General features: G+C 41.0%; 2 protein-coding genes across 2 annotated transcripts in view; both read right to left on the bottom strand.

Annotated features, from left to right (window-relative positions):
• Positions 1–2,917, bottom strand: part of LOC101846270 — a gene marked incomplete in the record, with an annotated part of 22,523 nt that extends 19,606 nt beyond the window's left edge. Inside the window, 1 exon segment of the mRNA XM_035968237.1 lies at positions 1,906–2,917. Coding sequence (XP_035824130.1) covers positions 1,906–1,937 — 32 coding nt within the window.
• Positions 2,918–3,414: 497 nt separating this feature from the next.
• LOC106011048 overlaps positions 3,415–12,660 on the bottom strand; it is a gene marked incomplete at its 5' end in the record, with an annotated part of 11,508 nt that continues 2,262 nt past the window's right edge. Inside the window, 6 exon segments of the mRNA XM_013079294.1 lie at positions 3,415–5,837; positions 6,291–6,474; positions 7,479–7,719; positions 9,908–10,056; positions 10,821–10,976; positions 11,775–11,947. Of these exon segments, the coding sequence (XP_012934748.1) occupies positions 5,767–5,837; positions 6,291–6,474; positions 7,479–7,719; positions 9,908–10,056; positions 10,821–10,976; positions 11,775–11,947 (974 nt within the window). The 3' untranslated portion in view covers positions 3,415–5,766.

Below are 12,660 nucleotides of genomic sequence, written 5' to 3'. Positions count from 1 at the left end.
TGGGGGCTGCCATGCTGAGGCTGATAGGGTGGCCTGCCCCTCGTGATGGTCCCCGCTCTCGGTATAGGTATAAGCTGGAGGCTGGGCAGCAAATAATGGAAGTACAGCAGGTGGATTTTCCAGGCCGGGGTCCACAGGGTATGTCGCTGGGTTCAGACAGAAGCCTGGATTCTTGTACGCACCTGGATACTGCTGATACGGAGGGGAATAAGTGTGGTTAAGGAGCTTGGGGGTATCGCCCTGGCATTGGGCCGGGCATCGCTGAGTTGTATGTTCCTGGGTTGGCCATTTCGGCTGTCGCCAGTGTCTGTTGTCCGCCAGAAGCAAAGTGTCCATAGCGCTGACTCTAGCGAAGTTGTCCATAGCGCTGACTCTAGCGAAGTTGTCCATAGCGCTGACTCTAGCGAAGTTGTCGATAGCGCTGTTGCGAGCGCCGTACTACAGTTGTAAAAAAACCAACCCAAAAAAATACTACAAAATATACATAAAAGTTGAAGGTGTCAACCACGGCCAAAGCATGACGATTCAGATTACGTTGATGAGCCCAAAGAATTCCTAACGGAGGGTTCACTCCTAGCAAGTGAGACACAGCCACTGGTTCCACGCCATCGTATATGTATCCCAGACGCTGGTTCGCATTGATGACCCATCTGGACATTATAATTCCGTCAATTATCCAAAAAATTCCGAAGAAACCGATAGTGAGAGTGAAGACAACTCCCAATAAATAATTACCAAGGTAATAGTGATGGAATCCGAGTAGACCGAACGGAAACCACAACACATATGCATCCGACAGTGATTTCTCGTTTGTGTTTTCTGCAATAATTTCTCCCCAGTTTGTGATTCTTGCGTTAGCTTCGCGAACTAGGCTCGGAACTCGAAACCAGTCGAAAAAATACCCAAAGCCACCTAGGCCTATAGTGCAGAAATAGAGTATGCCCCAATGATAGCGTCGCAGATAGAAGTGATGAGCTCCTATCAGTCCTAAAGGGGAAATGGCAAGCAGGTACGCCTTTACTTTTGACTTCCCGCTGTATCCCGGGAGGTCGTTCAGTGTTCCTTCCCTGGGAGGTGAGCTGTTTGACCCAGACATGCTGTTGTACACAGGGAAACTGGAGGACATAAGGGGCGAGGTGGCTGTGGTCTCAGGGACAACTGTGCTTTGAGGGGGCGGGGTAAAAGACTGGGGGCTGCCATGCTGAGGCTGATAGGGGGCACCAGCAGGTGGGGACTGCCTGAAAAATATAAATGGAAACATTAGCATTACGTGAATCACTTAACTCCTAGTATGTGAAAGGCTATTACTCACTAGAATGCAGGCTGTTTTGTCATCCAAAGTTGTCCAGCACCACAAACATCTCTATACGTCAGCTCCTGGTCAAAACTGATGATAGCATTGTGGTAATTAAATTGTGGCATAAAATTTAATACGGAGAAAAACGAGAAATGGCTAGTAGTAAGGAAGGAGACCAAAACTTATAGTTTTAATATCGTGTCATGGGTACAGAAATAAAAATGAAGAATACTGTGGATCGAGGGATGTCCTGTCAAGTTCTCTTGAGATTAATTATTCTTTTTTAACGTAAGTGCATTTAGGCCCCTGATGACACAACTTGGATCATTTAGGAGGCAGACTTCCGACCCTACCTGTCAGGACCAATCTAGACTGTAAGGGATACAACATCCTAGCAGAAAGACAGACGTACTAAATGAAGATTTTTCTCCCCACTAGGGAATCAAGCACGGTCTCCTGTGTGCGGCTGCGAAGTGCATAACCGCTACACCACAGACGCCGGGTATCGGAAGAAGAAGAAAAAAAAAGAAGAAAAAGAAGAAGAAAAGAAAAAGAAGAAGAAAAAAAAAAGAAGAGGTAGAAGAAGGTATTTTTCTCTAACAACTTACCCTCGAACATCCGCTTCTTGGGACCCAATCATTTCTGTGGCAATGACGTCACCGCTGACGGTTTCCCCTGGGCACGCAATACTATTTAAAATCAAACTCACTTTTCGTGTGAATTAACTATTTCACTGGACAGTTACAGGTACAGTGTATACTGCAATGTGAAGAACAGCGAATGTCGTCACTGTTGTCTGTCACCAAAAGCGAGACTGCCAAGTCTGAACCCTGTAATGGTTTATATTATATAGGCTCAAGTGGTTTTCTGACGCAATTATCTGCCCTTGTCACTGTTTTGGTGGTGCAAACTTCCTATCTAAAAGCAAGGCCACGTTCACTCTATTGCTTTCTATTTTTGGAAATGACTCATTATCAGAATGTGGGCTAAAGATCGCTCGTGTCCTGTTTTCTGCCCTTTTGGCTATTCATGTACCAGAGACAGGCTTTCAATTCAATCCTGCCTGTCGAGAGCAACACAGACCGAGAGGAACCCAATCTATCAGCAGAAAAACGAGATAAAGATTTCTCCCCTAGCTTCTCGGAAACCGAACTCGGAACTTCAGTATTTTTAACCACTACACTGTAGAGGCAGGATTGGTAAATCTTGTCTGAATTGTGTCATACAATACTGAAAAGTGAACCACTGAAATACCGTGAAGCAGCGGGTTCAAAACTGGCTCATAACTAAGAAGTTACAGTAACGAATTACATAGATCTCCATGTTGTCCTTGCTCTTTCAAGAAAACGACAAGCTATCTACACATTTCTATCGTGTCTAATGTGTCCGGTGTCTACTGGGAAAGTTCCCCTCAGCTCTTTGTCCCCCGCGCTCTGACTTTGACCTAATTTATTTTCCTCCAAGTGATATAAATAATAGCACACGGCGATTCTCCTCCGTTGATCGTGTGACAGGGTGCCCCGGTACCAGTCGAACGCCACTGTTTCTCTTGAGAAAGTTTAGCGATTTTTATTCATATTATAAACTGAGTCTTTTGTCCAGCTCACCCAAGCTACTTTCTAGAATTTTCTAGAATACAGCTAACAGATGTTTTCGAAAATATTGACCTGTTATGACGAATTGATGCAAATCATGGTGCAAAAGGCGGAGAGTCTAAGCTTGATAGTTAAGGAAATACTTGACAAAAAGTTGTGGCACGAATTTTTGACCTCACTATAGTGACCCAAAATGTCAAACGCAAGGCACTCTTCTTTTTAAAAAAAACCCCACGTATTTCTGGGTAGGCCTAATAGAACAGTAACTGTACGCCTGGTGAATAAAGAAACTATTGCAAGTAATAAGTTCATTCTCATTAACTCCAATAAAATAATAAGTCTGCAAATTGCTTCCCTCCTGCATAATTTACTTTTGATCAAACACTTTAGAATCAATTTTTGGTTGTTTTTTTAGACCGCACAGCCCAAACAATGATTGCCATTGAGTGTAAAATCGTACAGAGGAGCCATCCTGCTGAAAAATAACAACGTAGCTTCAGAAGAATGAAGAACAAGAAGGAGGTTGTCCAAATAGTATGTATTGTAGAAATTCAAAAACATTCCATTTTTTATTGAACAAGTTTCCAGTTAAACGGTAATTCAACTTAACTCTACACATCATCTAAGATCATAATATCTAATTTAGAATAATAATACTTTCATTTATTGTCAGTCTTTAAATGTGTGTGCCGTTCTAATAGAAATTCCTCGGGATAATTACATTATAAAGATTTACGTCGATGCACAATAAATTGTTGCTTCATAAGTTTCCATCTTTGCAAATAAGATACGACGACGAAAAATTCAGAAAAGTGCAGAAGAAATTCAATACATATAATCAATTAAAATATACAGACCTAAAAGGGGTGATTAATTTAATATTTTCAGTCAACAATATCAAGCAAAATCACAGCAATGACAATATACAACGTTGTAAGAAATGAACATTCTCATGATGAAAATACTAGTGATTAAACCGTTCAAAAACGCAACGTATGTAACTCATTTGTTTGTTATTTTTCTTCTTACAAAAACATAGGGACGCACGGTAACGGACACAGTTATCGACAAAACATTTCAAGAGTACAAACCACTGTACGCACACCAAGGACATAGTGACAACACGGCATCAAACTCTTCCAACTGCAACCGACGGTTGTTTGTTTGTTGTTGGGGTTTTTTTTCGCCTTCATTTGGGTTTTCATCGGCGGTCTTGAAGAGATTTCAAACCATTTTGTAAGTATTTACCAATATAAAAGCACTTTGTGATTCCTCACGCCTCCCAATATATACTAACATTTATAATATTTCTGTGTAATAATCACACGAACCGTATGTCATAAATACTACACAGCAAAATAAGATTTTGTTTGTTATTTTCAAAGTTTGTCGGTTGTGTGTCTTAGTTCTTTCTGTCAGAGCGAGTTGGAAGAGAATGAATATTATATTTTTACAAACAAAAAGCCATGAACAAGGCGGAATGTAGACATTATTATGCAAATGAAAACACATGTTGGAAAAAATATATAAATATATTTTATTAAAAATATAGAAACAATGGCTTAAATATTATGACATTCTCAACTGTGTCACTAGTTTGGATGATTGGAATGTCGAGCAAGGTTAAAAGAACGTTAAAGTAAGGCAAACATGGCGCTGAATGAGGCCAGTGTTACAAGGGGAGGGGGCATCCTCGCTGTGTTATGGTATAGTCTGGTGTTCTACAATGTAGGCTTGTGTGGTCATTTTCCCAGTCTTTGTACAATTAGCACAGATAATCGCTACCTTACATCTCCCAACAGTTAAATGATTAAAAGTGAACCCTAACAGTCTTTGAATAATTTAAATAGCTTTTTACGGAGCCACCGACAGAATGTTCCTTCCTTTCAAATCGGACGTAATACCAGATCTGCAGGAACACGTTTTCATATCTTTATAACAACAAGTTGAATACTTTGTCCTTGAGCTTTGATACGCTTTATTAAACAAGGGGTAGATCTATAATAGACCTACCTATTCTTGATGGGGGAATTGTGAGAGTGAACGTTTATATCGACTGCTCAGTGTGTGACTCCACGATACGCTGTTTAAAAAGTGAAGTAATAATAATATTATGACGGAGCTTTCACGGAGCAGTCGTTCTGGAACTCTCATTCGGAAATTACTTGACCTACAACGCATATTGGCGGTCTTCACGTTTTGTGAGGTTACACGTTGCTCGTGTAACAATGTGGAAAAGACGTTTTTACGTCGGTGGTTTTCTTTTCTTTTTTTTAAAGAAAGGGAGGGTGTAAAGGTGGGGGATTAAGGGGACTTAAAGTGGAGCCTTACCACTGTGAGTTCACATCGTATCTGCAAAAATGTGCCTCGAAGAACGTATAAAGTCGATGCTGTTGGATTCAAATAACACGTTGTTATTTTTTTCTTTTAGAAATGGTAATTGCATCCACTGACAAATTTTAACAAACTGTTTTTGCCACATGTTTTTTAGCCAACCAATCTAGACGTCATAGACACTGTTAGATTTCCTCTTCTTATGCTCACTATGGGGTTCTCTGCCAACTTTGCGCGAGAGCGTTTCATTATGCAATTTTTTGCGTAACTAAACAGATTATTTATGCACAACAACCCACCCGTCAAAATATGAAGCCCAAATGCATTAAAATGAAAAATATGAAATTAATTATGATAGAACACAATAAAAACGAGATTCAGCGCCTCACGAGATTTGCACTTTGTACCAACAAAAATACATAATATTAAGATAAGTGCAAAAACTATTTTTGGGTACAATATGCAATGGCAAGGGTGTGAGATGCGATGCTTGAATGAGAGCTTGGGGTGTGGACAGATGGGGAGGGCAAAGTTTTCAAATCACATGATGAAAACTACGAGGGCGGCGACAACAGCCAGGAAGTATCTGCTGATGTTCATCTCCGGAGCTCCTGGGGAAGAATAACATAGAAACGTTGTAAGTTTATCTGTTTGTCTGTCCGTTTGACTGTCTGTCTGTCTGTCTGTCTGTCTGTCTGTCTGTCTGTCTGTCTGTCTGTCTGTCTGTCTGTCTGTCTGTCTGTCTGTCTGTCTGTCTTCTTGTGATTATTCATGTTATGTGTTTACTAATACGTATCTTATCTATTTATATAGTTATATTTGTGTATTTGTGTGCGGGTGTATGTATGTATGTTGTGTGTTGTGTGTGTGTGTGTGTGTGTGTGTGTGTGTGTGTGTGTGTGTGTGTGTGTGTGTGTGCGTGCGTGCGTACGTACGTACGCCTGCACGCGCGTTTACAATTACCCACATATGTTTAGCAATAAGTAGGCCTACATGTATTATGGTTATTTTTTAATTTAAAAAACACACAAATGCAAGGAGAAAGAATCTGCAGTAAAATCTACCATTGCCGCCGTCCCCGCTTCCGCCTCCAGTCCCTTCGTTGGGGTCAGGCTTGTAGTGGAAGGCAACATTTGCTCTCTCGGCTACAGCATCTCTCTGGTCTTGGCTTAGGGCAGAAAACTGACCCTCGGTGACTGCGTTTGCCTGGTTGGGGCTTAGGGCGGACAACTGGGCCACGCTCATCGCCTGGGAGAAGATGGGTTTAAGCTTACTTTTGTTGTTTAAAAAAAATAGTTTTAATAATAATAATAATAATAATAATAATAATAATAATAATAATAATAATAATAATAATAATAATAATAATAATAATAATAATAATAATAATAATAATGAGGAGGAGGAGGAGGAGGAGGGAGAGGAGGAGGAGGAGGAGGATGAGGAGGAGGAGGAGGAGGAGAAGAAGGAGAAGGAGAAGAAAAGGAAGGAGTAGAAGAGAAGAGTGGAAAAAAGAGGTGGGGGAAAATTGAACAGAGAGAGAGAGAGAGTGAGAGAGAGAGAGAGAGAGAGAGAGAGAGAGAGAGAGAGAGAGAGAGAGAGAGAGAGAGAGAGAGAGAGAGAGAGAGAGAGAGAGGGGGGAGAGAGAGGGAGGAAGAGAGTACTAGGGTATGAACAAAGATTACCACATTATATAAATGTACGAGTATATTGAGATCTAGCCCTTAGTTTAAAGAAAAACAAACCCCCAACACAGTATCTCTTTTCCTAATTCTGAACAGTCTAACTTAAACAATAGGCCTACTTAATGATTATGGGCCTACCTATCACATTACCATACATGCACTTCACTCACTGTTTACCAATATTTAGCACCAAATCATAACAAAGGACAAAAAATGGTACTATATAACCATCCCTTGCACACAGATAATCCTTTATTTTTGTACATGTCTCAACACGACTTTACGTCCTTGAGACAGACCACTAATTTCCCACAAACAATGAAAGTGGGTGGTTGGCGGGTGCTCTGGTGTGGTTTGATCCTTCTTTCCAATCAAACATCTATCGTCCTTCTTTTTTATGTTTGTTACTATCTTGTAACACCTCTAATCTTCAGGCGCTCATATGACCTTATGCAGTTGCGAGCGCCGTAAATCCTCTACTAAAACAAAAAAAACACAAAAACAACAAACAACAAAAACAATGAATTACAGGGAAAACAATCCAAAATTAAGCAACACGAAACCCACCACAAGTTTACTCTCAGGCAGTTTCTGGATGACGGTGGGCGTGACCAGTGCCAGCTGGCCAGGGGTCAGTTGCGACACATGCTCTGTGCTGAGGGCGCCTATCAGATGTCCCATGTCGCCCACCAGCGCCGGTGGCCATTGAGGGGGGCGGGTGCCGTATACAACCGCGGCTTTGTTCGCGTAGGCTTGTTTGATCTCGGGAGGGCACGTGCTGGAGTGACCCACCACTTCCAAGGAACGCCTGGATCACAGATTATTGAAGAACAAAATATTCTCATAAACAGAAGTGCAGTCTAAACTGTATAATATAGTACACATGTATAAGACAACAAATTGCGAAGAGACAGCTTATGACGAATATAAGAAAGCGACAGGCAAATTTCTTCGGACACACAATGAGGAATGAAGCATTGGAGAATATTGTAACAGCAGGCAAGTTTGATGGAAAGAGGGGCAGAGGCAGACAGAGGGAAAAGATACTGGACAAGAAGACAACATGACTAGGAGCAGCAAGACCAACAGACACCATTGCGGCAACGCTAGACAGAGTGAAGTGGAGGTCCATGATCGCCCACGCCAGTCGGCAAGGCACTGGGGGTTGAATTCAATCAGAACGTATTGTCCCTTTGTGTGGAGCAGGACAGATCGACCGTATTCGGAGTATTTTATTTTAGGGGCATTTGAGTCTACAGAAATCCGCCAGCAACTTTTATAATTTCATGTTTGCCCTAAAGAGAAGCCAGTCGACACAGTGCCGGCTAATATTTTGTGCCAGAAAAGAGAAAGACAGACAGAAAGGAACAACAGTAGTTGATCAGAAGAAAGTAAGATCTGTCAGTGGCCCGCTCCAACCGTCCCATGACCTCTGTGTAATCCACGTTGTCTTTCACATCTTAAAACATGTTTTACAATTTATTTATCTGGGGAGTCCAAAGACATATCACTATCATTACGGAATCAAGAATTGTATGCTCCCAATTTTCCAGTACGCTATTATATTATTAAACTTTCCAATTTAGTTATCACAATTTTTTTTCAGTACTGATATCCATCTCGCAACCTAGTGGACAATGGAACGGGAAAACAAATCACCAAAGGGACAAAAAGTAAACTTCGATTACCCCGCAAACAAAGCTTAATGTTTGTACTACTGTTAATTAATTAAGAAATATCGCAGCTTTTGTCACTGTGCAAATCATACAAAAGACAGTAAGTGTTAACACACTTCTTAATTAGATCACACCTATCATGCGTTAGATATCGATGGTAGCTAGTGGCCCCCATACCCTCAAGGAGCGTGTAGACCTTTGGTAAAGTGATTAATCGAAGTTCGTTATGTAGGCTAAACTGTATTTCTTTTTTACCCAATCGAATTGATCTTGAACTGACATTCTGATACTACTGATAGCAACGTGTATGATTGAAAGTTGTGCACTGTGTTGTATACTATGTGTTATCAACGTGGGAGACTGTGATGAGCTACTAACGTTAGGTTATGACTCATGCGATAGCTTGTTATTGTTTCTTATCAACTATTTAGTAGAGTATTGTGTTCGTTCTTTCTCTATGAGCAAATGTGATAATTGCGTTCATGACATTAAAAAAAAGGAAAAGACCATGGTCCTTTTTTTTGCTCACAATGCTGTTTACACTTATTTATCTCAGACAAGTCAAACAAGCCATAACAAGTTCAATTAGTATGGTAATAACAGAGTTGATAAAGGCAGCGACCTTCTTGTTTTGCTTGGTCTTGGGTTATCTTAAATTGCTCGATTACACCGAGCTAACTGATGATGCATTACATAGCGAGCACATAATTTATAATTACTAACAGCTCGACTGCCCATTTATCTGTGGGACGTAATTTATTTATTCAACAAGGTTAAAGACGTCAGACTGAAAGTACAGTGCAGGACGAAACCTTTCCAAGACAACCGCCCAGCGTCAAGGAGAAAGGTGATTATCTTAGAGATGACTCTCTAGACAGTGTCATTATAATAGACAAACAGACAAGGGTGAAATGGGAAGTGGTCGATTGTACGTGTCATTGTCTTGGAAAGATGTTTTTTTAGAGTAGGTTCGATTGTATTTGATAGGTTAATGTAAGATCTTAATACTCTTCAGAAACTGATGTCAGGCAACATTATTAAAAATATGGAGATAAACAGTCTAGGTTTACGATTTTGACTTGAGATCTAGATCTATATGAAAAAAATGTCTGCACTTTACTTCAGAAAAACGGCCCAGAAATACTAAATATTATGTTTCTTTTGCTGTCCTGTAAACACCCCCCGCCCTTCCAAAAAAAGCAAACAAACAACAACAACAAATTTTTAAAATTTGAGGCTGTCTAGTTCCTTAAAATAGGTCGCCAACGTTGTTTACAAAACACTGCATATGATATGGGTCAGTATAATGGCTGCACTCACTTGAAGGTCTCCTCTGCCAATGCTGTGATGTCACTCATCTCCAGACCACACACAAACTCGGAGAGAGAGGAAAACTTGCCAGAGTTGACTTTTGTGATGTCATCTTTGACCCCGGAGAGACTGAGCCAACGTCTGAAGCCAGCTTTCAACTGCAGGACGAGGGAATCATCGATGGATTACGCAAATCTTCTAGGCATGTTGATATTAAACAATTGCATTTGTTTCATCATCACCATCATCATCACCATCATCATCATCACCATCATCATCAATGGATCCGAAAAAGAGCCTCGCTCTCGCTGGAAGAGTTCTTCGTGGAATCCACCAGGCCAATTAAGGAAATGAAAAAAAAACATCATCATCATCATCATCATCATCATCATCATCAATCATCATCATCATCATCATCATCATCATCATCATCATCATCATCATCATCATTATCATCATCATCATCATCACCATCACCGCCCTTTGGGCACCATCAGGAACTTGTTTTAAAAAAACATCATTATCTTGTCGATGATCGTGCTTTACAAAATGTTTCTCTATTCACAATATTATTATTGTCTAAGTAAGACATTCATGATCTACCCCTGTCTTTTGCCTGCTATTTTTTTTTCAGTTGCAGCAACATATTCAAGGCTATAAGTCTATTCAAGTCCCCCTATATCTGTCCCCGTGTTTTTATACCCAAAAAAATCTGAAATTATACAAACTGAGCTCAACAGTGGGAAATTATGCGATTCTGTTAATCTTTACAAAGAATGATGAAGGTAAAAAATCAGAAAGTATGAAAACAAAAAAGAAAAATTTTAGTAATTTAGGAGGGGGGGGGGTGCACAAAACCCCGGCAGCAGTTATATTCAATTCCTCCCCCTATATAATGCAAGCGACACTGAAGTACCCTGACCTGCTCAGCAGTGAGTCTGCCATGCCTGGCCACACTGTTCATAGCGTCCACTCCCGTGAGCTGCAGCAACTGGATCTCTGCTGGACTCAGACCTGAGATAATGACGCCGGCCCGGCGGATTGCCTCGTTGCTCCAGGTGTCCACACCGCCATACAGCTGGGGTAGGAGTGAACGTTAGAAAATAGTATCTCTGTCTGTCTGTCTGTCTGTGTTCTCTCTCTCTCTCTCTCTCTCTCTCTCTCTCTCTCTCTCTCTCTCTCTCTTTCTCTCTCTCTCTCCCTCTCTCTCTTTCTTTCTTTCTCAATCCATCTATCTATGTCTCTCTCTCTCTCTCTCCCTCCCCCACGTTCCTTCTCTCTCTCTCTTCACCCCACACCATCAGTCTTTCTCTCCTTCTATCTTTCTATCTTTTCCCCCTTTCTAATCATCCCCTCTCTCTCTCTCTCTCTCTCTCTCCCTCTCTCTGGTTCTCTTTCCGTCCCCACCTCTGCATGTTCTCCATTACTTCCCTTGACATAGAATTGTTCCTATTTATGGGTAGCTGTCTAAAATCTCGTACCTGTACGCTAAACCACTAGAAACCCTCTTGGCACAAGAGTTACGTTGGGTGTTTTAGGAGATAACAAAAAGAAATGGTAACAAAAGTTTTAACTTGAAAAGTATTGATATTCCACAACAATTAAAAATAATAATTTTTTTCAAAAGATGACATCATGTGCAGAAATGGAGTCGTGTATCTTTTTTCTGTTTTGAAATCATGAAACTAAGTTAGGGACACAAAAGAAGCGTTCCTTTTATCAAGCTTTTCTTCCGCACAAGTATAGTCCAAATTGTGTTACAAAAATAGATCTATGCTACCCACATATAATTTTATCATACAAAAAAATGACAGAAAATAAGTGTTTCTTCATCCTAAAAACTAACGACGCAAAAATACCGTATCCTCATCCTCACCTGCTTCATTCTGGCTACCAGTGCATTGATGGTCTCATCTGGCATGTCGCTCACATGACCAAAAGCAGACAGACAGTTCTTGAACTCGGTCTCAGTCATACTGTTGAGCATCTGTGAGTCTAAATGTTTCACCGACCCTCGCAAATGTTTCACTAGGTCACAGGTCAAGGCCCCTGTTGGAGAAACCATGGCGCAGGTCATTACCATGGTGACACGACGTCTAGGGAATCGATCGTTTAACTAAAAAACACTGGGTTATGAAAGTGCTAATTCGTGTGTGTGTGTGCGTGTTTATGTGTGTGTATGTGAGTGTGTGTGTGTGTGTGTGTGTGTGTGTGTGTGTGTGTACATTACTTTCCATGGGAAAGGCCCTTTACAAGAATTTCCCATTTAGCTCTGCCCTTTTGGGGATCGGGGATAGACATTAAACCAGGAGGCTCCGCCTTTTAAATATTCTAATAGTGTTGTTAGGGTCTTTAAACCTGTACCTTTTCGCCAATTTACTAAAAGTGTAAAAACTACTCTCTAATATTATAGGTGCACAAAAAAAAGGATCGAAATTTACTGCAACCCAACTAGGTAGTGACATTTGCGTAATGGCCAAGGAGGTTAGGTTAGGTCCTTGGTCATGGCCTAATCTGTCACGTTTTACAGTTACAGCCACGGCCCGAGCTACACCCCCCTCCACCCCGCCAGAGGACCGTCTGGATAGAACGTTTATTCCTCACTTTTCACCGCCATCAATCAAGCTGTCGATGGTCTCTGGCGGTTTACAACAAAATTAATAGTCTCCTTGGTAGGTAATCGAAAGTTCGGAGCAACATTCTTCCCATTCACTGTGTGACCATCCAACTGCACCGTGTTGACAATCGATCTTCACCCCCTT

This window comes from Aplysia californica, unplaced genomic scaffold (assembly GCF_000002075.1).
Source record: "Aplysia californica isolate F4 #8 unplaced genomic scaffold, AplCal3.0 scaffold00047, whole genome shotgun sequence".
Taxonomy (NCBI): Eukaryota; Metazoa; Mollusca; class Gastropoda; order Aplysiida; family Aplysiidae; genus Aplysia; species Aplysia californica.
Note: the sequence above shows the minus strand (reverse complement) of the source record. Positions and strands in the feature narration are given on the sequence as shown.